At 35.9% G+C, this 27,374-nt stretch overlaps 1 protein-coding gene across 8 annotated transcripts in view; it reads left to right on the forward strand.

The window, feature by feature from the left end:
• Positions 1-27,374, forward strand: part of SLC25A21 (solute carrier family 25 member 21) — a 243,063-nt gene that overhangs the window by 161,084 nt on the left and 54,605 nt on the right. For 5 of the 8 annotated variants that reach the window (XM_068192897.1, XM_068192891.1, XM_068192892.1 and 2 more), the window contains exon 3: positions 23,033-23,116. The exons of the other annotated variants lie outside the window; for them this stretch is intronic. In XM_068192897.1, the coding sequence (XP_068048998.1) occupies positions 23,033-23,116 (84 nt within the window). The remainder of the gene's footprint in view (positions 1-23,032; positions 23,117-27,374) is intronic. 8 annotated transcript variants of the gene reach the window in all.

Below are 27,374 nucleotides of genomic sequence, written 5' to 3' on the forward strand. Positions count from 1 at the left end.
TTTGGAAAACCTAGCAGTTTTAATCCTGGCTCACATTTCACAGTCACTTCACTTTACCTACCTCTGAAGGTAAAGTGGTCTGATATGCCAGTAAATAAAGTCTTGCCATTTGTGTAAAATCTTATACCAGATTTGTCTTTCTCTTTCCAGGTGATAAATTCTAATTCTATTGTCTCAAACTAAAACTAAAAAAAAAAAAAAAACCAAAAAACTAACAAAAAACCAAACATCTGACACACAAAAAAAAACCAAAAACAAACCAACAAAACACTAACCAAAATAACTACCAAGAAATTAAACAAAGAGCCTGAAGTAAAAAATACTCTTTTAAAAAAAATTTGTTTTGCATATAGAACTAAATTTTCTGACCTTCAATCCAAAATGTATTGCAAAGTTGTGGTCTCTTTGCATCAAGAACAAATAAGTAATTTTTGTACACTAAGTAGTGGCTTGCACTTTCTCATGAAGTTGCTTTGAAATATTTTTTCCTTGCATTTAATTAAGTCTCTAGACATTGTGTATGAAAGCTACAGTGTTACAGTACCTGAGCATTTTAATATGAATTTTAAATATTACTTTATTATTGTGTATCATATTCTGCTGCACTTTGGGGTCTTTTGAAAGAATGGCAGAGAAGGGACAAGTGGGATGGCATTGCAGAAATGGTCAAGGTATAGGTGAACGCATTTCAGTGTTTCACTGTAATGGTGTAAGGTTGTACCACATATTACTGTGAAATGTTTTGGTTGTGTGCTTCAACATATTTTGTGGGCCATAGGTAAGATTCTTCTTTCTTTTTTCTCCTCTCTCTCTCACCTTCTCTCTCACTCTGCTTACACTAGGCTCCTAAATTTACAAAGGCTAAAATTTAACAGAGTGGTTTCAGTCCATGGTGAAGGCCACAGCACAGTGTGGTGCTGAGTGCAGATGCTCTTCTTTTCCTGAGTACAAATCTCCTTCCACAGCTCATCCCATTATTCCCTACTGCCCTCAGACTCCTGCCTTTTCTTTTCCTGCTTAGATTTTCCCTTCATTTTAGCACAATCTCATTGCAAATTCCTTTCTCAGGACCTGTAGACTTTCCTGACACTGTACAAGGCTGCTCTTCCCTGATATTTTTCAGGAGACAGAAGAGCCACCAGGAGTAACTTCCATCATGTGAAGTCAGCTCAAAAAAGGTTGGGATGGTCAGAAACGAAACATAAATGGGCCAAGCCATCTGCAGAGTGGACCCACAAAATTAAGAAAAAGTATTTTCCCCTGGTGGCAGCTGGGTGCCTCTGACATTACTTTTTAATCAAATCAGCGCTTCTGTTTTTAGTTTTTAATGAACGTAATTTCAGTAATTTCATGTTCCATGGGTGCTTGTCTGAGAATAGGCAAAGTACACATTGACATCTAATTCTGCTGCATTTTTTCATCGAGCATTTTTTAATTTAGTCTCTCTTTTCCACAATCTTAGATTTTTCTCCACAAACCTAGGGGGTTTTTTCTTCAATCATAAATTGTGACCAAGTCCAGTGATTATATATCAAGCCTATGATTTTATTGTGACTGCTTGTTCATGTACATGTTTGCTCAAGACATTGAGATGCTGAGTCTGCCATCTTGCCCTTATCCTAGACCTCCTCCTCCTCCTCTCCTTGTCATGCTCCAGTCTGGATTACTTCCCAGTTCCAAAGAGCACAACCCACCCCAGATATTGCAGTCTTGTGGACAAAGAGAGCAGAGTAAAGGGGACTACCTATCCAAATTTCACTATTGCTGCTTCTGTGGTGACATCCACAAAATTTTGGGACCCCTCCAGCTATGCTGTATCCTGGGGATATGGCTGTGGGAGTCTGGGGACACGTGATGATAGCTTGTTGTCAAATTTAAGTGACGTACTCTCTACTCTGAAAAGCTGGTTGTATTTTCATGTGAAATACCTCTGCTACTGTTGAAAATGCTAACAGCCAAGAAAACAGACCACTGACAAATGTTCACCCCTTCTTTTAGGGCACTTGCTAGAGCCTTGGCAGTGTATCAAAGATAGACAGCTTCATCTGTAGTTTAGGGAAAGAGTGGAACAGCTATTCAGGACAAGTAATTCCATCAGTCCTTGATACCCATCTTGAGGTTGCGGGATGAGTTAGACTTTGGCAAGGCATGTCTCTGCACTGGTTCTGCAGGGAGCCTAGACAACTGAATTAAATTCAGCACTTGAATAAAAGATAACTGAATATTAAAAATCCTTAAGTACTTAAAATGTATTCAAGTGTTCTGCTTTAGTGCATATCTAATTCCAGCAGGCTGTATATGACTAGTAGGTTTAGGACAGATCCTGACTCAGCCAAAAGGCAGAGCCCTTCAGTACCACTGAGGTGTGTCTCTCAGAAAGTCTAGCTAGGCACGACTTAATCCGCACATTCAGGGGGCGATGGCCTCTGATGCCCTCTGTCTGAATGTTTGGGGTGCATCTCTGCAGAAGTGCTGCTGTGTCATGCAAACAGAGTTGCATGCTGTGGGAAGTAGCATTGAGGACTACAGCCCTCTTATGTTATTGATAAAGCCATGTCTGCATCTATACTAGAAAATTCTTAGTTTATACTTTCTATAAGTTTACCTTTAACTAGAGGTTAGAAATTGTGCCAAAACCAAAGCAGTAAAAAACTTCACTGGCTGTTTTGCTATGGTGAGTACCATGAAAAACCTCATTTGATTTGTGCTGTGTGTGACAGAGCTGCTTTGTCACTCTCTTTTTAAGTACCTTACCAGCAGATGCACTGACAAAGTTTTGTGAGCTGGATGATTCAAGAACATACTCATCCCTCCCTTGAGCAGGTAAATGGGATAATGGGATTCTGGAAATACCCCTTTTTTTTTTTTTTTTTTAATTGTGATTGCCACCTTTTGTAAACTGAATAGAAACCAGGAACTTAATTTCTTTCCTGCCAGTTAGATTAAGCATCCGTGGTTTTTACATCCCATGTTTTGGGATGTATAACACATGATTTACAGAACTGCTGACTGCAACAGTTGCAATTAAAACAGTGCTGCCTTCATAGCTTGAACACTGAGTGCAAACAGGCTGATAGATTAATCAATCCATTTTAAAAATGTATTAACTAAACCAGCAGTTTACTATTGTCAAACTCTAAACAACTGTAAATCTTGTTTTCAGAAACCAACCAGAAAAAATGTAACACATTAAAAATGAATTAGACATGGCACACCTCCCATAAGCTGTTTATAAACAGATCACAGCCCTCTAGTAATAGTTGTGATTTCTGGCATGTCACTGGAGAAGAACTCATGGGTATTCCAAATGACCTGTGTCATAAATCACTGTGTTCCCATTTACACTGAGCATATGTATCTAATTTTTCGAGTGGCTTCTGAAATCCTGATGAATGGCTTTGAAATTGATTACTGGAATGTATGAAAAGTGGTGTCACAAGTGCCTCATTGAGGAAAGGAAAAAGGGGCCAAAAAATAGCCCTGTGAAATCTGAACACAAAATTGTAATATGGACTAAGTAACAAATTAATACGCACACAGGAGATAAACCTAAAACAATAAATGTGAAATCACTTACACTTTTCTTTAAGGCAGATAAATTAATATGAATTTTCAGTAGAATTAAAACAATATAAATGCACAAGCCAAGCATAAACTGTACTGGTATTTTTTTCACTATGCAGGAATCAATGTCTTTCTTGTGTTAGCATGAAAATTTTTATCATATGGAATGCTTCATGTTAGAAAAAAAATCGGGCATCCAGAAATGTATTCAAACTTATTAGTGGAACACCTGAATCACACCGAGGATGTGATTCTATGATTCTTTCTTTATCTATGTGAACTTTTCAGAGCAGATATAACCCCCCCCATTCATCACACTCAAAATTGACAAAAACCTTAGTAAAACACTTAGTACACCCAAATTAACACTGCTTGGCTCTCCATACTTCTCTACAGACACCATAGGCATAGTATCCAACAGAGTCTCATGTTCCAAGTGGCATGTAGGAGTATACTTGGTGATTCCAATTTTTATTTCCTCTGTGTAAAAGACTGCAAATAATGTTACATGCTGAAATATAATGTAGAAAATTTTCATGTTTTGCTCACTGCTAAAGATTTATCTATGTCAGCAGCTGGACTGAAGTTGAATGTGTTACATGATTGTAGCATGTAGATTCTGATTTGGTGTTGAAAGAAACTCCTTGGCAGATAAGTAATGAAATGAAACAGCAAACATGCCATCACCTAATAAAAACACCAGTTCATAAAAACTATTAACTTCCTTTTCCCAAGACATCCCTTTTTAACTGATACATTTGAATTTGTCACAAGAAAACAAATTCATGTTATTCTAATAATATGTGTTGACCTGTGCTTGTAGAATAAGGATTTTTTTTTTAAGGAAAATATTACCTTTTGCTCAGTCTCTATTTGCAAGTTTCAAAATGACCAACATTCATTAAACTTTATTACTGAGGTTCATGGAACTTTCTTTGGATCAGAAAAGCATAACCTTCTGTCCTGATTTAGAAGGGTGTTGCAGCTTTTCATTAACCTGGAAGCCTCCTATTTACATGGTTCACAGCCTGGTCTCAGCTCACTTGGAGGTAACAAAGGGTGTCGGGACACAAGTGCAGCAGGGGGCTCATCCTTTAGGGCTGCCATCTGAGTTTGATCAGGTCAACTGCTTTAACTCCTGCCTCATTAGGCAAAATAAAATGGAGATTGCGGTGTGTGGAAGGATCACGTTACAGACAGCAATCTCTGCCTCCTGACGCTCTCTGTTGATTTTGCATTTTGACAATACCTCGCTCTCTGTGTTTTCCATTCTACATTACAGCAGGCTTTAAATTATTTTGGAGACAAGATCATTTGTATCCCCTGGCACTTCAGAGCTTAGCCATAGAGGAGTGAAGTAATAAGTGAAGACACATTAGTCTCTGAGGTAGTTTACTTACTGGAGAGATGTCACAGTGTAGCAAGGGCTTAAATGCTGATAGACACATTAATTCAGCTTGTCAAGCAATGCCTAGCTCTTCTTTTTTCAAAGTTCAAGTTGGCTGTGAATTTGAAAAAATCTGACACAAAAAATGTTCACGAGGTAAATTATTATTACCATCTGGCACGTAAGATTGAGTGTTTAATTTTCATTATTTATAATTAACATGCTCAATCTAGTCAGGTTTAATTTAGTCACTGGTTTTGGTGTTTACATAAGACTGTAACATTGTTTAGACTTTAAGTGTGTCTGTTGCATTTTAGCGCCTGTTAGAGTGGAGATAAATATCAATCATAAAAGATTCATCTCCTAATGCAAGTCTGTCACCTGATTGTCCGTTAAAAAGCATTTTCCTGCTGAACTCCTCTGTATGTGCCATAAATTAATAGAATCTTCTCAGTCTTTAAAAGTCAGAAATTGGTTCAGCTTATCCGTTTGGCCAGCTGATAACTAGTGGCAGATCTCTTATGAGGAAGATAATGGCAGTTCTTATCTATCTCATCCAATTATGCTTTTCTTTAGGAAAAACAGGGTGTTAAAAGCAGGTGATGGTTAGTAATCACCTAATATCTCTTTTCTCTCTTATTCCATTTCTTAGTAGGATTTTCTTTAACTTCTTCCTCCATAGGCACAGTCAATAAGAATGAAATATCAAAATTAGAAATAAACTCACTGTATTTTTTGTGATTATTCCTTTATAAATCAAGAGCTAGACAGAAGTACAGACAACAAGATGCTGTCAGAACAAGAAGCTCCCCTCAGGGAAATGGAAAAAGAGGCAACAAGTAATATGTGACAGATGTGAACATAAATTGTTTAATGTGAAGTAGAGTGTGTACAATTCTATGGTTAGAAGTATAGCATAAAATTGTTTTAAGCTGACCTAAGATTTTTTATTCAAGTAATGGCCATCTGAGCAATATACACTATTATTACCTCCTATATGAATTTAATATGTCTGAATTTAAAGCCATTAACTCTCAGGAAACTGTAAGTTGCACAGTCCCTAATAATGTCTCTTCAGTAACACGGGCCACATTTAACTTCTTCTGCATGTTAGACACCATCTTCAGCATCCCTCTTCCTGATGCAGCCTGATTCATTTGCAGACTATCATGTTTCCTTGGATTTAATGAGGAAGGAATCTTAAAAAATAAACTTTTTGCATATTTCTTTTCTATATATCTACCTTAAGAGTTGTGTCTTTTGGGAATGTCTCAAGTTGAAGGTTTTCTCTAAGTTTCAAAGAATGAACCTGCCACTTCCTAAAACAAATGACAGAGAGGCAGAGAATATGATTTTCATTAAGCAGTTACTCACTGAAAATGATTAAAAGGATTTTGTTAAAGTATGCATCATGAAGTATGAGCATAAATCATTGCAGATTCTGTGGCCCACATTTCATTTATGTCTGTTTCAAACCTGTGATTTCTTCCTAATTTTCTTTTAACTTTCTAGGTCTGAAAATCTCTTTTTTTCAGTTCACCTTACACTAGTGGCTGCCCTTTTCCACCAAATCTGTTCCTTCTGTGTCTCTTCTTTATCCTTTTTAACAACCTGTCCCAGATTCTTCCTCTCTAATTCATTTCCACTTCACTTGCCAGCAGTTCTTGACTTGCTCTGTTTCCTTTTAACTCCTTTAGATGAAGGCATCACTGTCTGCTGTGAGCTTAATTCTTGCTGAGACAGGGATACACACTATGTCATGATATGCCTCATGCATATAATGCTGAATAAGGTATTTAGGAGATCCTGTGGTAGAAAACAGAACAAACTGCATCAGGAAGATGAAGGTAATTGTTTAAACCAAAGCTGTGGTGATTTTGATGCGCCCACTCAAGAGCAGCACTGAATTACTGAAAAATAAAGCAATCTTGGTTAATAGTAAAAATTGGGCATAGGGGTGGGGACTGTTCATTTTTTTTTCTACTCTACAGCCTTGTAGATATTTGTATCAGCAAAACAGAGTCTGGCAACAAGCAGTGATCTGAAGCTGGCTCTCTCATCAGAGCAGCCACTCACCAAATTACATTCCAAGTGGAAAATGTAAGATGCTAGCAGTGCTTGACTGTCTTCCCAGTATGAAACCCACCTGAATCTGAGTAGTCTTGTCTTCAGCCCCTTCAGTTCTGGAAAAGTGTGGAGGGCTCATAAGACTCATTACGCTGTCCAAGTATTCATTTAGTATAAGGGCATGCTCAGCTGTCATTTTAATAGGATTTGTCCATCATTTATAAAAACTTTGGCCAAAGGTCTTGTCTCAGGGGATGGAGATGGTTGGATGCAAAGTTGGTTCAGCTGTATGGGTAAGTTAAGAGAGAGAGTAAGTTATATGATGCTGAGGAGTCAGAATGGCAAATTCTCAAATTTTAAATGTTATTAGCCTATATTATCAGCATCCTAATGCAGCTGTATGTTTTCCTCTCCATTTAGAAAGCTAAGAGAGAAGTGCAGCAAATACTACTCTTGCTTGCTGTATGCAGTAAGAAAATGATACTGATATATTGCAAGAGCACAATGGTGAAATTCCTCTTTCTCTGTTTCGGTCTTACAAGAACAATAGGAGCCATGCAGCAGGTCTGAGTCATCTGGCACAGCTCAGTGTGACATTCTGTAACTACAGCAAGGGACAGCAGAGCTCACTGGCTTGCAAATATAGGAGCAAAGAGACAAAACTGGATACTTTTCCAGCATTATTAGCTCACACCTTTGGGGTCCAGGAACAACCTGTTCAGGTTATGTTCTCTCAGAGAGTTTAAGGGGACATTAGTGAAGGCTCATGCCCAGGCTGTTTTAACAAGAGGAATAAAAGAAAAAATTGTCCATGCCTTTTGCAATCCAGCACTAATAAATCTCTGAGTATTTTAGCACGGATGATTACCATGTGGTGATTAGAAATTATGTGGTGCTGTAGCCTGGAGATGGTTTGTCTTGAAATGGCTTTGGCTTCAAAGGAGATAGGAGAGTAATAGGGTACAAAAAATTGCTTTTTCAGTTGCACTTGATTGCTTTGAAACATGCAGACGGGTATGTTACAAGAGCCATTTCTAGGATTCTTTTTCCCTTCAGGAGGCATTAGCAGTAATACTACCGTCTCTAAAGTTCAAGGAATGCCATCCTAAGCTGATTTAGGTCAACAGAAGAAGGTTCAGAGCTTAGAGTTCTTTCTTGCCTTTCTGTTTGTATGATAGTGTATAAATAAGGGGTCCAGTTTGTGATGTCAGATTTCCACTTTGTGCAAGTTCACTACCATTGCATGGCAGCACAGTTCATCATGGATTGTCTAGAAACTAAGCTGGTTTTTACATGTTAAAGTTTGAAGCTTTTCAAGAAAAGAAAGGATGAAAGGATCAAATACAAAAAATCTATATTTACATAATAGATATTCTTTACTGGCTTTGGGCACAAAATCATTACTGGAACTTCTAGCCTAATTTATACATGATAAATTGTGTTTGAGGACTTTAGTAAATCCAGTGTTTACAGTGAAGCCAAATGATTAACAGTTTTGCTTGTTTTAGACTCTCTGGTAGATTAACACTCCCTAAATTTCCTCTGATTCTGTGTTACATTTAATTTCATTGTGCACATTTGTTTATAAACTATTTTAAACTGCATTAGCTGATACTCTTAATCAGATTTTACGTACAAATGTTTCTCTGGATCTTGGAGATATCTGACATAAAATGTCTTAGGTTCTCACTTCAGGAGGTCTGGATCTTTCAACCAAATTTAGTCATTATTTATGCCTTGAGAAGACCTTATCTAATGTACTTTTGGTTCAGGATCATTCATAGCTTTGTGTTATATTGAAACATGGACAAAGAGTGTAATTTGTTAATGTCATGAAGAATGAAGTTGGTTAGAAAGGGAAGTGTACACGATTTATAATAACACAAGTATTTCCTCGCTAATCCCTTGTCAGGTTCATTATCTGTAGTGCCCCAGGCAGTAGTTGGCCTATCGTGAGAGTGAAATTTAACCCACAGCATGAAATTAATCCTCAAAGACTTTTGTCTACTCTTTCTAGAAATAATAAATTCAAAGTGATTTTATAAATCTCCTCTCTAACTTTACGCAGAGGTGTTAAATTAGTATCTAAACTCTGTGGCATATGTCAATCTGTTGATTTACGTTTAGTTAACTAACATGAAAGCGTATATCAAGCATAATAAGGAATTTGAAGGATTAGTGATATGTCTATTTTTTCCTCCTGAAAACTTTTCTTTCATAATACAGAAAATTCTGTTCCTTGTAATTACAGGGAAGACAAGGGTATATGCATGCATACATGGATAAAACCATTCAAATTATCATCTCTGCATTTCCTAAAGTTTCCAGGTTTATATATGAAATAACAAGGTGGGGGTTTTCGTACCTTGGCTTCTGTTGTATAGCTTGTTAGAAATCTAATGAGGGCTAAACAAATGAATTTTTAGTCATTTTACAAAGTACCTCTTGAATCAACTGTGTAAATGCCATGTAAATCAGCTGAATTTTTCCAAAAGGAGATTTCTTTTTCTTTATATGCAAAGCTTTTTCTGAGGAGAGAAAAGTTGAAAGTGATTTATTACTGGTTGATTCAGACTCTTCAGCATTGTAATATAATTCCTCACTCATAGCACATATCTACTGCTATGGCTACTCAAAGCTATTCATCTACTCTTGAGCTTCTCATTGCGCTTCACTCCAGAAAGCTGAGGTTTGGTGCTCATTTTGAGAATTCTCCCACTTCTGACAGCAGGAACTCATATTTAATAAATGTTGGCAATTGGCCAAATCATCTGTGTTAAAGAGCTCCTTCAGTATATTAATTGGAACTTCACACATTCATAGGCCCTGGGACAGAAACCAAGTGACAAAAAGTTAAACAAGTCAAGTGTTTCATAGTACACAGTCCTGACCCTGGGCAGGAATTTTGCAGGCTACTTAGAGGGCATTATATGAGCAGATCTGGAAATACATTATTCTTCTGACATAAATTATAGCAGTGGTGTAGACATGGAACCATTCTCTCTGCACATATTCCTTAAAAGAAAATTAGTTCCTTAGTTCCTTAAGTCACACTGTATTTTCTCTGTGTATTTTAGAAAAGCTATTTTTATTCACACATATATTCTAGTGGTGAGAAGGAAAACAGAAATTAGTGGAGTATAAACAGAAAGTAAACAGAACAGTGAGCAGAGGAATATCATTGAGCCAAAAAAGGACTTTAGACATGTTAGAGATGCCGCTTGATATTATGTGTAAGTCTAAGAAACCTCTGAAACTATATATCTTTTTGGTAGAAAGTCCTACCGCAGTACCTCATATAAAGTTAAAATATCATTCTCTTATATAATTTTAAGTGGCTTTTATTGTCAATGGGAGCTGATGAATTTAAGAATTATAATTTGATAAAGTATGGTGCTGTAAATGAATAGCATGTATTAATTCAGATATTATTTATGTCACATTAATACTATCCATTGAATGCAGTAGTAGAGAGATAAGGGAAATTTGCAGAATCGCAGTGCTTGTTGATAGGTTTTAGAGATGGAAGGAACAGAAGCAGTGATACATTGCTCATATTTTGACCAGTATCTACCTCAAGGTTTTCCATCTGCTCAATATATCATGTTTCTTCAGGACCACACTCTCTTCTATCCTGCCTATTTTCATAATTTTGCTCACTTCCCATATATCCATCACTCATTCCCCTGTGATTGACTTTCACTATTTGCCCTTTTCCCAGACCACAGGCTCATAGGGGAAAACTTCTTGCAACAAAAGCCACAGTGTTTGTCGATTCAGAGACTGTGGTTTCTGCTGCTAGTTCCAATGACAAGCTGGCATCTTGTGACCTCTAATAAATGACCTCTAATAAATTGGCGGGTGATACATCTCTTAGCTGTTAGGCAGGATGGCTGTCTGCATTTTCAAGAGAGTCTTGAAAAAGGCTAAAATCTGTCTCCTGCACATAATAAAAATGGAGATACCTTTCTGAAGACCTTTAAGGTCAGCTTTATTCTTGGAAGTGGTGCAGGCCACAAGTTGGACAAATTTTATATTTTTAACAAGGATAATTCCAATGTACTCTGCAAAATTTAGGTGCAGTAGGCCCTTCTCATACTTCAGACTGGGCACCTTTCAGACTCCATAGCAAGGAAAGTTGGTTCCTGCAAATACTTGGATCCCTCTTTATGTGCACAGACTATATTGCACAAAGATAATACCCAAAATGAAGCAGCTAAATCTATTGCTAATATCATAACATATAATAAACCTCTATACAGCTAGTTCTTTGAAAGCATCATAGCTTAACATAGGAAAAGGATAAATTATGCTGTTCTTCTTTCAGAGTTGCCTTTCCCATTAGCCAGCATACGTGCTAAGAAAAAGAGAATAGGAAGGGGTATGCCTACATGTTGAACACTTAAGCATTTACTTATTGCACTCTTACTCAGTTTGGCATTAGACTAGACACAGAAATTTGCCAGCAAGGTCATGATCCTACTCGTTTTATATATAAAAATATATATAATTACCTATTAATTCTGTATAAGCATGCAGAACCACTTTTTTCCAGCAGTCAATTTTCAACAATCCTATTTTATTTATCAGTAGGCATTCAACAATTCAATAATTGAGTTAGTTTTATCTCTGAATCCATGTAGCATTATGAAGACTTGACTAAATATGTACATGGAAGAGGTACTGAATGCGGTAGAGGAAACAGAACAGTAGTCCCTGAGAAATACTGCATGGATAACCTGAGAACTGCCTTTTCTTTTTTCTGTTTTTCTGTCCTCAAGCTCAATATCTTAGTCAGATCAGCCATGTTAGCATAGTTTGCCTGCTTGCCTGCCTGCCTGGAGAAGAATGTGAGCAAAATGCCTTTAAATACTTCTGTGACTATACAAAATGAAGGCACTTTTCTAGTTTCTCACTGGTGGTTAGTGAAACAGTTTGTTTTCTGAGATAGACAACACTGTAACAGAACCTCACAATACTTCCTTGATTTGAGTATTTTCCTGAACTCAAAAGGAATCATTTACCACTTCTTTTTGGAAAAAGAATCTTTTAATCTTTAAAAGGCACAAGGCTGCAAGAAAGCAGTAAAATCGGCTGAAAAGTGATCCAGACTAGTGCCCTGATTGCTGCCTGCAAATGCTTCGCTGAAATCCTCTCTTTTTCAAAAGTTTCCTTGTTTTGTACCTTTAAAATTATCAGCACTTGGAAAAGCCTTGTTAAATCTGAAAGAATTCCTGTTTCCCCTTAGACTTAACAATGTTTCAGATACTGATTAAAAAGGGAACTCTCCCTTTATTCCTGAAGTCGGTAAGAAATATTATGGAAAATTGTGTTAACTCTTGCAAATCCCTCTACAACTATAAAAGTACAAATGAGATCGTCCCTGCTGTTTCAGTCAGGCCTATGAACCTCAGAGCAATAGGATATTTATAAGAAAATTCCAGACATAGCAGTGGTGCCGTGATCCATATGACCCAAAGTTTCCAGTCTTTGTCTATCCTCCTGTCTTTAAGGAAAAACAGAGGGGCGTAAAATGAAAACTTGGAAGATCACAAATCATTGTTATGACTCATTATAATGAATGATTTGTGCATTACTTTCTGGAGTAGTTAGGTTCAGTTCAGGGGAAAAAAGTAATGTTCCTTTATAATTTTCACCACTTTATGCCAATTTTCAAGCAACTGTCTTTCCTGAAGCAACAACGATCTTTTTTCCACACCATTCTGGGTAATGAGTGAGTTTTTTCAGCTGGAAGAGTTTGTTGTGATATAAAGGTGCAGCCTTACACGGCTGTTGTCAAGACCCCGCTAGTGTTTCCATTACAGCATTATTTTCTATTGTTTAAAACTGGGATGTCAAATACTTGAAGTTGAACTTTGGTAGTTTAAAAAAAATATTTAAAAATAAGAAAAATAATCTCATTGTGTGGGGCTATTTGGTTCTGCAAATAAAAAAAAATTATCCTCACAGTTTTGTAGCAACAACTGTGATTCAACAACAGCTCTGAATATTCAAATTTATTCTTCTGACCTCGGTGTACAACCTGCATTCTAGAGTCTCCTGAGTTTTGTTTAGCATTAGTTTTTGTTGTTAACTGTATGAGTTAGAAAAATAAAAATTAATCTACTGATGTGTGAAAATAACTGCTGTTTTTCCACGACATTGAATTTATGAGGATTCATTTCCTTTATTTTTTTCTTATCTTTGTACAATGAATTAATAGAGTATACTCATAGGTGTCAAAAGTTTCTCCTTGCTTACTAGGATAAATTTTAGTGTTACACCAAAATTTCTTGAATGTGACTTTATGTATCTGTGGACTGTAAGAGAACTGGCAATCTGCAATTTTAACACACAGAAAACTTTCCTTAGAGTTAAGCAAATACATTTTTATTTTGATTTTTACAGAAGCGCACTATTTCTGATTAATTGAATTGAAGAAGGCAATATTTCATTAGTTTTACTACGAGTCACCACAGCAGTGGAAGTCATAGTGCTTCAGAGGAAATTTCATCCTTAACTTGCCTTGTTGTGTCCTACTGTATGTTAAGAATTGCTGAGATTTCAGCAATTATTGTCATTATCGACTCAGCACTGGTCGATAATGAATGCCATGTAAGCTGTAATATTGGGGCATGGTTAAGTGGGTAAGAGTTGAGTTTCAGTCTTTAACTCAGAATTTCCTTGTTTTGCTCATTTAAGTCTCTATGTTTTCTGTCACTTAGCCATACAATTTAATAGGGAAAAAGTAATCTTTTTGTGGAAGCAGCACATGCATAGTAGGTAATGTCCTTATTATGTGAACTGGCTATTAGTCATTTAAAGTGGTTTGTCTGTTAATGAGAAAGGCCATGTGTGTTAATGCTTTCAAATGCAGGGTATTTAGCTTATTTTTCAGCAGAGTAAGTCTGGTTGCATCCTTTCCAGTTTTTAAAAAATCTCAGCCACAATATATTAATGAAATTGTTTGCCTTTCAAATATTTTCCAGCACAAAACTAACACTTCTTTCAGCAACTCACAATTTGATTTTGGCTATTCTCCTCTAAAAATGAATTTGGATTTCTGTGTTTGGCCACTTCTTTCTTTTGGGAGAAAAGATATTTTTTGTTATCTTTCTTTGACCATAGGGAGTAAGTGTAATGTAGATTTTGTTGTGGTTTGAAAATTTTTGGTGCCAAATCATTTTAACACCAAAAAAAAAAATTAAGGATACATTCAGCTGTGATGGGATTGATCTCATCAAAGAACTTAAAATGTTAATGAAGACTGAAAAGTGTTGAACAACCCACCTAAAAATCCTCCCCCTGCATCTTCATGCCAGAAAGCCACAAAAATTCTTCTGCCTTCTGAGGAGAGGTGCTGTGAGATTTCCATAATGGACACTGAGATCAAAGCTTTGTTGAGAAAACTGTGTAGAAGTACTTGGCCCTTTCTATAAAAATTGCAGAGAAAGAATATTACTTTTTCCAGTAGCATGTAGATCTTTGATACATTTTCTGAAGTTGGAAGGGTTTTAGAGCAGGGCTTGCTGTTTATATTTCAGGTATTGTCCAGTAGTGACAAATAAGTGGTCATTTGAAGCCTTTCTATGGCTAATCAGACACGTGTTTGAGTTTACAAAGCTGTGTTGAGATTTGCCTTTGCATCTCTTTGGAGTAATGGAGAACACCCTTACCATTTAAAGGCAGCAAAATTACTCCTCTAACCTGGTATTACTTAAGTGATGAGTGTAATGTTCATACCTACATTTACATTTTTTAACAACTCTAATTTGCAGAAGCTCAGTAAAGGGTCATAGATCACAGTAGTATCACAGGACACTAGAATTGCTTTCAGTCAAGAGGTCAAGAGAGGATATACATTTTTGTAATAGGAGTTAAACTGAGATTAAAAAAATGGAACACTTTTTAAGCAGGCACATGTTTCACACTGAAGTGAGCCAAACCACATTTTCATTTTTCCCTGAACTGAGACTGCATACATACAGGAGACTGCATGTCTTAATATAATCATCATACAATATGTTATTTCTTGTGAAATGTCTTCTAGTCATTAGTTTATATTCCTCATCAGTTTGTCCGTTGTTTCTATAAGCTGTTTTGAAGGAAAACATATAAGATTTTATTCAAAACTAATGAAAACCAGATTTCTTCTGTTGATGTCTTAGGCTATGAGTGACTATTTATACTTAAAATCATACAGATAGCTCCATCATCTCTGACAATAAAAAATTATTCCTTGCTGTGCCATTTTGAATGATTTGTCCAATTTAGATAATGCTCAAAAAAGCCTATAGATTTGGGTGTGTTACTTTCACTTAGGAAATAGAGATTACAAAGGTTTCAGAAATAAACCATCGCTGTAAAAAACAAAATGTTCTTTTTACCGTTATTGATTTCTGCAGATTCTTTCACCAGTGTAACTAAGTGCCTTATACACAGGAAGATGTAGACAGAAAACACAAGTAGTGCTTAAGTTTGCCTATTGCTTTTATAGTCAGCACATCCCGGCAGATCTCTTTAGATCAGGTGTATTGCACAACCCTTCACACCAAATACTGCGTGCTCTTTCAAATAGCTGCCCCTTTTATGATCATTGCTGTCATCTTACGTTGTGCTCAGAATTTGTGTCTAGGCAGCCAAAGGCAAGCTTCAGTGACAGAACTGTAACTTGGACATAGCCACAGCACTGGCAGAGCAGCCGGCAGAGCTGTTCCTGCTCTGGCAGGATTTGTGGATAGGCTTTTCACGCAGAAGAACACTGGAGACATTTCTAAAGGATAATAAAAATATGTATTGTTTACAAGTCCTTAACCATGAGGAAAGGCTGGCGCTTTCAAGGAGTTCGTAGAATCCCACGGCTGCCAGTGGTATCTGGGACCTGGGAAACACGAGAGCATTCCAGGCCCTGGAGGCTGGGGTGGAAGACAGGCAGCTCTTGCTGTGCACGCGCAGTAGGTGGGGAGGACTCCAGCCTGGAGCCTCAATCCATAAGTTCACCTTGGTGTGAAACATGAATTTGAGTGTTCTCAGTACTTTCATCTGTGAAATAAAATGGAACTTGCACATTCATGAGGTTTCTCTGAATAGTTTTTAGTGTGGAATGAAAAAGTTTTCATTTTCAATAATTTTGTTTTTGTTGTTTAGAGCACCCCCTGCACACACACAGTCATTGATGAAACTAGATTATTAAAATATTTATTGTTTGAACTTAGTTCCTGCTGAATTTCTTCCTTGGAAAAACATGAAATTATTCATATGTAAGTGCTATGACTAGTTATTTTTATTATTTTTTTGTAGATCTGCATGAAACATTTAAATGGATTAATGTGACCTACTTCTGGTCAAGTTATTTTTTCATGAATATTTTTTAAAACTACATGTAAAGAAAAAATTCCTTTTGATGTTATAGCTACTGTATGTTTGTCCCATGCACACAATGGAAGAATCAATATAGAAGAAAAAAAAATCAGAAGAGTTCTTCATTAGTAGCTGAAAAAATACAGCTTTAGTGTCTAAAAAATTAAATAAATAATAATATATTCACTGTACTGTGGTCTTTTTCCCACTGATACTTTTGATGGAATGATGTGCTGCTTAGCCTGAATATCAAAGGAAGAGGGATGGGAAAGCCATCTATAAAAGGAATAGGAAGTACAGGAAAGATTAAGCTGTTCTTCTGATTAGTATACTTTTACCTGGTGTAAAGGGAAGAGTCACATTCAGAGAACTGGCTGAGAGAAGCTGTTTTGTCATGTTTAAGACTTCACAGTTTTTGTATTTAATGATGCACTTCATTCAGGGAAATACTTGTTAAAAGTTGTAAGTTCAGAGTAAGCTATGGATGGTAAGTTATCATCGAGGCTGAAAGAGTTTAGACCAAGTGTTTTATGAGAGTTTAAATGAATTGCTTTTAGCCAATCTAAAAGGAGGCAACAGGTGGTGATGATCTTACTGGGTACAGTTTGATCAGAACAGCCTACGTGTTCCATCTAAATTCTGCTGTAAATTGCTAAGTCTGTTGTTGTTCTAGCTGTAACTTTTGCCATGAACATACCCTTATTCAGATGTGGGCAATTGCTCATCAGCAGTTTCTCATCTGCTGGTGGTGGTTCCTCCTTTTGCCCTATTTATTTTTCATAGCAATTTCTGAGATATTTTTCTTAGAGACAAGGTACAAATCAAGAGGACAGAACAAATCTGGATTGCAATAAGGCAGAGATCAGGTGTGGAATGGACACATTTATGAGACGCAATGTTTGATAAACACATTTGTAAATGTGAGAAGGCATCCATTTCTGTTTGGTAGTTTTCTATTTTACCATCATAGCTGATAGTTGATGTTCTAATCAATATAAAAATCAACTCTGCAGAGAAAGCTATCAGGTATCTTTACAATTATTTCCTTTATTGCTATCCTTTCTTTTTTTTTTTTTTGTTAAAAAGCAAAAAAATTCCTCCAAAATTCAAAGGTGTGAATAAACTTAACAAGTATCATTGATTCCAACAAAATGAAATTAATTGTGATTAATTTTGAAATAATTTTTCATAATGCTTTGCTAGTGGTTTATAATAATAATGTTATAATAATTATAATAACATTATAATAATAATATTTCATAATGCTTTGCTACTTTGATTCTGGTTTATTTCTGTAAGGTAAATATGAACTGTGAGAAAATTCGCTACAAAAAAATCTAACTACCATAGATTTGAGACATGGCTAGTATGGAGAATAACTGGAATTTGAGACACGGCTAGTATGGAGAATAACTGGAATAAGTTCTGATCTTTACCTGTTCTTTATGCTACTACTTTATTATATTCTTGTATGCTTTTTACAGTTAAATAATCATCATAGCAATACTAGAACACTCAAAACATGAACCTCTGCAGTAGAAAAACTTGTATCTTTTGCTTAAAATAATTAGGCTTTTTTTGGTTTGAAAAGTAATATTCAGCTCTTTAACAGCTCCTATGATTTACTGTTAAAATAAGTGGCAGAATTATACTCTCAACTTAGTTATTATTCTGTGAGTAACATAAGCAACTCAAAGAACTTGAGCCAAAAAGTGAAATAAATTATATTTTTGAGGTCCATTTTCCAGTCCAAAGTTTTGCATGAAATTTAAGCATCAGTAGATATCACTCATAGTAACACCTGAATAAATGTTTAACTTAACAAATCAAAATATTTTTAAATTATAATTTTAAAATATAAGTTATTTATTATAAGCATGTTAACTGTTAAATAATGTATATTTGTATAAAACTTCAGCCTACATTTTTTATTAACATATAAGGGTGTGGTAAATACAGCTAGGAATCTGGAATCATGGGAATTACTGAAAGTGCAAAAAAGCTGTACATGTTTTCAGTTTTCCAAAGACCATACATTTATTTAAAAGTTGTTTTAAAATTAAAGTTGCACAGGTATTTTAATTTGTTTTGTTTTTATGCCATGTCATTATCTTCTTTATAGCATCTATATACGTCAGTTCCCAAGTATTTGCTCTGGTACTGCACAAACCCCAACCATGAATGGAAATGTTGGGAGCTGTATTCAAAATCAAGTAGAACCTATGATAAAATCCCACTGAGATGTGCAGAGAAGGAAAATACAGCTAAGGCTGCCACTCCTTGGCAAGCACTGCAGCCTGGTATAAAGCTTGGTTCTCTGAGTCAGTGTTTTTCTTTCCCTCTGAACTCTGTGGTTGAGAAACTAGTCAGCAGTGCTGCATAAAAACAGCGAGAAATTCTGGAATTTATGCATGAGGGTATTTGCAAACCCAGTGGCAAGAATCTGACAAGTCTAGACCGCTCCATATCACACTGTGGTTGTCCTACATAACTGGGACTTAAATGCTCACTATGTGCTTCAATCTAGATATGAAAATACTGATTTCTTCCTTTTAGATTTCAAGATGACTAAAACAATGTCAATACAAATTGGAAATCTTTCTCCAGTCCAGATCAGTAAATAAAACAGGGAGGATTTTTAGGTAACATTGTGGTAAACAGGCTTTAAACACTAAATATCTGGATAATGTAGTAGCAGACATGCACAAGAAAACTTTGATGATATATTCAGCAAACATGAACAAAAAATTTAGCAAATTATAGAGGGATGTGAAAGAATCTTTTTTTCATAAAGCACATGCATCTATTTGTTCTTCTATAGGTATTGATTCTATTAGAAAAGATTAACTAGAGGACTTTTGCAATAGGAGTCGGATCAGAAAAGCATGATCTGGACTGAGGAGTTTATTGAACTCAGAATGAAATGCTGGCTATTAAAAAACCAGCAAAGACTGTGAGTTAGGCATTGGAAACAGATGCATGTGTTTGTGTAGAGTCATTGCTCTACAGCATGATGGATCACTTGTTAAACGATAAGTGGTTCAGAGAACTGGTGAAAGAACTCAAGCGTCTTCTACATTATGGAATTTCAGGCAGAGCCCGTTGAGACTTATTGATCAAGGACTGTTATAACCATAAAAAAATGTTCTCTCTCATGCTAGTAAAATAACAATAATTTAGGTTTATTCATTTCACAAGTAGAAGTTTTGGTGCTGATTAGTGTAGGTAAGTTAAAATATTTTCATGGTTTTAGATCATCAGTTTTCAATGTCTTTTGAACAGACCTCAAAACCTCAAATAGTTTTACATGGTTCCCACTTTTTACAGAGATCCCAACCATGTGTCTTCTGCAGTGAACAGGGAAGGACACCAGTGTTCTCTTCTTAAACATTATCAGGGCACTTTGGTATCAGTGAAGCTACTGCAAAGGTACTATCCATTCAAAGGGGACATGGAAGACCAAGCTCTTTGGACTGCTGCTACAAGCCAGAAAAGGAAAATGGGAGGTCCCTCATAGCATGGGAGATGGATGTGGGAACTGCAAGGAGCCAAGAGGGCAGGCAGTAAATGCCTTGTCTGATCCCATATAGGAAGAGGTAACCCAGGGTGCAAATTGCCTCCCCACCTCTGTGAGCGTTGTGGGGGTGGGAGTGCTCAATGCCACAGCATTCTGCCCAGAAAGCCAAGAAGCAGGAAAATGACAGGGGAGGAAAGTTAGCCTGATGCTCATTTTTAAAGCAATAAAGCTTGCAGTAAACACACAATGTGTTGGAGTGTCCAGTGACTTCTGACACTTTTTGGATGCTGGTAGTGAGTAGGAGGTCCTCCATCCCGGCCCTGGAAAAGCTTTCCTGCACATATGGCTGTTCAGCATGCCACTGAGGGCTGCCTGCCATCACACTTCAAAATTGTTAGATCAGAAGTTAGTGCTCCAATGGTATTTAGAGGGGAATTTATCTTTTTTAGCAAAAGCTAAAAGGATACAAGGCAGCCATCCAACTTTCAAAAATGCATGAAATTCAGTGGTTTTATAGTGCTTTTAGAAAGGAACGGATTTGAAGCAGAGAAAGCCATTACATATCCCCCAGTTGTGTTCATTCCTCTAAACAATCATTAAAACCAGGCCAGGTTGGGGTTTTCTTTAAGGGAATGCTTTAGCTCGTCTGTGTTATTAAGACTACTAATAGAGGCTGCCACTGCTGTCTCCAGGAAAACAAACAAATATTTTTTTTCAGCTCTTCTCTGAGCTTCTTATAACAAGTGCTGGTGATCAATTAGTTAGTTCATTAAAAAGTTACACATGATTTTATTGAGGCAAGCAATTCTGAATCAAAGAACCCAATTCACAGATCTAGGTTGAAGCACATAATTGGCATGTATTTTAGAATTGCTGTTAAAGCTGTAAAATAGATTTACTAGGGAAGGAATGGATCCAAAAACCCTAAAGGAAGGAATATGTTATTTGTGTGACTCACTGTAACAAATGGACTCATTTAACACTAAAGTCTTATCTATATTAAGACAAATATGTGAAATAAATATAAAGCTTCTTTGACTTAACTTCTTTAGGAAGAAGTTATCCTTCATCCGATAAAACATAAATTGCCTCAGGATTATTGCATTTCTTATGCCATTACTTACATTATTGCTATAAAAGATGCATTTTTAGTGAATCATTTAAAATTAGTTGAGAAGTTGCCAATGTGTAAGCTGTTAAACAGAATTATATAAATATGTTCACTATGTTGTTGAGATCCACTGTGACTCTGGAATTAAAGCCCCAGTTCAACAAACAGTTTTGCATGCAAAATTTAGTGGGAAACCTTACGCATGTGCAAGTAGGACATTGCTGAGCATTGCTGAGCAGGGTGAAAGAGAGCAAACTGCTTTATTCAAAGGATGTTTTAGAACCAGTGTTACTTTTTTGAGTTTACAAGGAGGCCAAATCTTGAAACTCGAGGAAAAGAGATTGGGTTAAGAAAACTTTGTTTTTAAATACTTGGAGAAAGTATGAGGTGAGTTTTTGCAAGTTTTCTTTAAGAAAAAGAAAGACCTTTTTAATTTTGAGCTGAGGTGTATAAACAATCAAGTCTTAAATATATTAAAATGTGTGTAGAAACTAGGTTCTGTTATAATTTGGATTGCTTGACTGCCACAATGTAAAAGCTTCTGTAGCTGGTATTGCTGTTGGACTATGCTGATGGCATTGAGGCATTTTTTTCAACTATTAGCCTTCCCAAGGGATCTTTTCAGACAAAATGTTATGCACCAGCTCTTACTTGAGTGTAAGCCTATTGAATAGCATTCTTCTTTCTGCCAACTTGGCAGCAAGTTCTTGTGCTAATAAAAGAGGTTACCCCGAATAGAGATCCCAGATGTGCCTGAACTACTTTTATTAGGACTATGGAGGGACTCAGTGTTTCCTTTTGACTGTTTTAAAAAAGGTGTGGGCTTGCCTTCATAATTGCTCAAAGAATTGCATCACTAGAATTTTTTCCTCCAATTGAACAAAATATTAGATGTGTTAGCACAGAAATACTGATGTTCAAAACAAGGAATTCCTTTTGCCACATACAAATGTTGACTTGACCTTACTGAATTCTGTGAGAGAGGAGAAAATTGCTGTTTAACCTTGAGTTAAAAATGCCTTGATTCATTATCTCATATAAATGAGACCCAGCATCGTGATCAGAATAAGTAACGATTGGTGTTTCTCAGAACAGCAGTGTACCTGTGGCAAGTGATGTACTTGACTGTAATGTGAATTATTCCTTGAAAACAGGATGATTATTGTACCCAGGGATAAAACCATTATAGTGATTGCCTGATGTAGAGCTATTTTAGACTGGAATTGCCAACAGCACTATTCTTTTTTTTTTAGTCCTATTTAGTAATCAGCAGTTTAAAAAGAAGTTATGTTGCTAAAAATTAATCTAAATTTACTTGAATGTGCCAGCTGCAATTTTGAAACGGAAAGAAATAGGATCCTCTAACTGAGATACTTAGTAAAATAATATAGTTTGTTAAATTCACTGTTGCTATCCATAAATTAAACAATAAGAAGTTTACAATCTTAAATCATAATCTTGATTTTCCTTTCAAGGCCACAAGCTTCATGTTGAATAGAGAAAATAAGGTTTCAATTAGAATAATTCATTGTTTGCTTTTATTGTTCATCTTATTATTGAATTATGAAAAATGAATGGTGCGCTAATATCTGATCATGTCTCTGCTTGATTTTTGTTGTAATTGTGTCAGATATAAAAATGAGCAACACATGATAGTATTACATTCCAGATTTTCAAAAGCAGGGTTTGACTCAAACACTCACATTAGTTTCAGTGGGCTTTGGATCAGGCACAGGGTTAACAGCTTATTTTTCAAACAACTAGAAAGAGGTGTAAATGTCAAAGGTGATAGCTATACTGTGAGTTCCATAAACTACAAAAAAAGTTGCTACTAAAGCTCTATTTTTCCTTGGTTTAACAGCTTCTATGAAAACAGTGTTAATAAGTATATCAGGAACAGTATATAATAATGAATCAGAGACATAAAAAAACCCTTTAAAACTCCTTTTATATAATAATTGGAAAGTTAAAAGTGACTTAAAATCCCTGACTTCTCATGCTGTGATGTAAATTGTATTTTTTTTAGGTTCCAAATTCAAAGAGGGAAAACTGATCCAACCAGTTACAAGAGCCTGGGGGACTGTTTTAGGACTATTTTCCAACGAGAAGGGTAAGAGTATATGTTTTTAAAATTGTCAATTTTATGCAACCTTTCCTAATCACCCATTTTCCAGACATTAGATCCTCTTTATATTCCACTCTTCTTTTTGCAATTGCAAGAATTTGGCAAACATAGTCTTACATAACGAGCACAATTTAAAAAGTCTTGATTAATCTAAATTAGACTCACAATGCCATTTTGGGTTATTAGAATATGTCAAAGAATGCACAGCTGCATAGAGACGCTGGTGCAAAGCCTGCTTCGGCACCAGAGCAGGATGGCTGCATCAGTGTCCGGCTGGATCTTCACTCTTGTGTCTTGTCCTGGTTTAGTAACTAGCTCAGGTTGAGCGTACCACTTGTTTGCAAGCTCTAATGAAATGGCATTCCCAGTTACCTGTAGCAGACAATGTTTCCAGGACCTGTGTAAGCAAAATTCCTCAGCTTTTCAGTTTGACAGAATATGGAAAAAAAACTTACTTGAATCATACTGGCATCATAAGGTACCACTGTTTTAAACTCGAGCTCTTATAAGGGAGATGGGTTCTGATCCTGAAAGGCATTTAAATATAGGCTTAATTTTATGAGCAGTCCAGTTAAAGCCAGTGAATGTAATGGGATCAATCATATGCTTAAAGTTAAGTCTGTTATCCGCAGGAGCTCTTTGGAAGCTAGCCTTTAATCAAGGTAACTCTAATTAGTAAAACCTAGCTTTGAGTAGCTGGCAGGCTTTCCATTGACCTTTTTAATACCATAGCAACCCAAGTTTGTTTTTTATCCATATATCACATCAACAATTTGTTTGGAAAAGATATCATTGAGTCCAACCCATAGATCATGAGTACAACCTAAATATTCATCAAAATGGAACTGCTCCTATATATAGTGGCACGGATGCTGGGTATGGAGGCAGCATAGGTGCAGTGAGACGTAGACTTCTTGCATCCACAAGCTGCACTGGAAAAACAGAGGTGAGATGAGCAGTGAAAATTAATAACTAGATCAGTTTTGTTTCTTGCAGTGAGATTTAGCTAAGCTAAATTACCTAAGTAAATCCATATAGAACTGGATGGTTTGAAATGAGAAAGTAGAGACATGCAAAGAAGTTTCATTAAGGTGTTGAAAGAGGAAGTTGTCACAGCTGCCCTTATTAGCCGTAAATTCATTTTTGTTGAGAGATTAAAGTTGTGGGTTTTCACTACAATAGACATTAAAAAGCTTAAAAGCTAAAAAGATTCCACACAAATTATAATCTGTGGCTTCTAAGGTTTTCTAGGCTGAGTTTATGTCAATTTGTATTGCTTCTCGAAAGAAAACTATTGAGGTATTTATATTTATGATAATGTAGAAATATTTTTAAATAGAAAACCAGTTTCAATATTTAAGTCAGTGAGTATGAAAACAATATTTATCTCATCCCAATTCTCTAGTATTTTTCATATCTGGAGAGAGAGTTTAAATCAAGAGATGCCTTCAAAGGTAATTGATTATTCCTTGGTTTTTTCCTATGGAATTCTTGTGCCCTGATACTGGAAATAAACCAGGATATTTTTAATGTCTGTAACAAGTCATGAATTTTTGAGCAGGAAAAAGAAGATGATTACATAAAAATATATATTTAAATCACAGTTTAGCAGTAGATTGCACCAAATTTCTGTTAGGCAAGAGATAATACAGAGTTTTTCTTGCCTATTTCAAAACCAGTCAATACTGGTCTAAACAAAAAGCAAATTTCATGAGTACCTGTTTTTCTTCAGGAAGTTAGACAGAGGTAGAAATTTATAGTTAAACAGACAATCAGTAGTAAGCACTAGGGAAAAAAATGAGATAAAATATCTCAGATTAACTATAATGTTAAATTTTGGATAACAATTAGAAAATAAATCAGTTAATCCTGAAAAACCTGTATGACTCCATGAGTCTTTCATTCCTGTCTGCACAAGTTGTCTGGTTTTCTGGAGCATGGTGGTTACGACAAATGTGAAGGAAGTGAGGGTGGAATGTGAATTATTTTAGTTTGTGGAAACCTTTAATCCTGATAACCCATTCCTTGTGTGACCACAGAAATATGCAGAAGAGAGTCCCAAGAAAGGGCTTCACATTTAGATACTAAGCAAACGAAATCGGTTTATGAGGTGTTCAGACTCAGGTAAATCTGTGAGGAGGGTATAAGAAACTCATTTATGTCCCATGTTTATTTCAAATTGGCAATATGAAACCCCCTGATGGTGTGTGGCATTTTCTGAAAATATATAAATATCTAAATCTAAAAGAGTTTAGGCTTAAACTAAAGTGGAAAGAACTAAACTAAATGAAAAAGGGTTTAGGCATCTTTCTCCAGTACTCTGAAATCCCTTTTGGCATCTGTGATTTTATATTAAATTGACTAAGAAAGCCCACTAACAATAAAGAAATACAGTGGGAAAAGAAGTGTTACTAATGGCTTGTCCCTGAAAATGTTTACATTTGGGAATTTTGCTTATGCTGATTCATGCTTACATTTTTCAGTAGTAGCAGCTAAGGTAAGTCAGAATGTAAAAGCCCAGTTCAGGTGAGACACTTCATCATGCCTTAATTTTTTGACCTTGTTGTGTTGAGGTTAAGTATGCAGAATCAGCCTAGGAATTATTTATTTTTATGAACACATATGCAAATATTTCATTTGCTGCAGTGGCTCTTACTGAAAATCAACCAGTACTATGTTACTGCAGTATCACTGGAACAATCTGCTGATTTCATGGAAAGCTTCATCACAAATAGATGCCAGAATTCTTTAACCATCCTTCTGATTTTGTCCTCATTACAATGAAAAAGAGGAAATAATTGTCTAATCACTAACAGAACACTGTCCATTTCAAAGAATCAGAAAACTCCTTTACAAAACACAAGAAATCTTTGAACAAAACAAAGAAAAACCCAAACAAACAAAAACAAAACAAACAAAAACCCAAACAAACAAAAACAAAACAAACAAAAAACCAAAAACAAAACAAAACAAAAAAATGCAACAGCAAGTTCTACAAAAACTCCCTTCCCCCAAACTTTGAGTATCTCTTTAGCTGGAAATAAATTTTCTTCACGGGGAATTAAATTCTTCAAAGGATGTATCCCTTGAACTCTTTTCTTGTCTTAAAAGAAAATGGGAGCCACAAAACATAAAATTTAATTAAGACTCACTAAACAAAGGCTCAGTTGAGCAGAGCATTGAAGGTCACATAACTTTCTTTTAAAGGGAGGCAGAGCTATTAACTTCAGGGATTTTGTGAACTTGTTTTGGGAGCATCCAGTCACTACCAATTTCACAGGAGCTGCAGCGGTGGGAATCCTCTCAGGTGATGAGCAACCTCTGCTCAGCTGGATTTGCTAGAAGCTGTGCAGCAAAGGTTCTCTGGTTTCACTTATTAGATGATGCATGAATTGACAGATCTTTGACAGTGAGGTAAACCCACCAGGAGCATGTCTGTTTATTGAGGAGTGACAGCTTTATAGCCAACATAAAAATAATCTGATGCTTATTGGGGAAAATGTTTGGATACAGGATTAACTCAAAGCATTAATAGAGAAAACTTTTCATTGTCTGTAGATCCTACAAATAACATGTTAGATTGTGTTAAATGACTGATCTTTATACCAGCATGATCTTTACTGCATTTGTACTCACTTGCTTTTTTTTGGATAGTGACTTAAGTTGGAATTTGACATGTAAGAATAAACCAATGTTCTAGCTGAATGTATATGTTGTATCTATATTAAAGACACATGGTGTTGTGTCTCATATTAAGAATGGAAAATTATGCCCATCTGCATTGTCTTAATCTGCAGTTACAGCATTGAAATGATGGATGCTTTTATTTCAAGTCTGTAAACAACTTTGTTCTTATAAACTTGGGTTTTCATGGGCTCATAATTTTAACAGTAAATGTTCTGGGTTATAGTTGGGTTTCTTGGGAGACACTCAGTCAAGAAACCTGTTACTTTCTCATTCATTTGTTAACTTGCCTGAAACAGGAAGGACAGTAGTGCACTGGATTCCACTTTTATAATTCAACACTTCAATAAGTTACAGTTAAAGTGCTTATTAGCCTTTCTTAGAGCTAGATGGTCTTGGGAAAGTGCAAAACACAATTGTCATTAATTTGAGACTTCATTAGTTCTGCTGAGCTATTTGATTATTTAAGTTTAATTTGCTTTGGAAAGGAGCAATTACCACCACATTTACACAGTCCAATAACTTTATAATTATTCCTGTCTTGTTCTCAGCACCACCT

This window comes from Anomalospiza imberbis, chromosome 6 (assembly GCF_031753505.1).
Source record: "Anomalospiza imberbis isolate Cuckoo-Finch-1a 21T00152 chromosome 6, ASM3175350v1, whole genome shotgun sequence".
Classification (NCBI taxonomy): Eukaryota; Metazoa; Chordata; class Aves; order Passeriformes; family Viduidae; genus Anomalospiza; species Anomalospiza imberbis.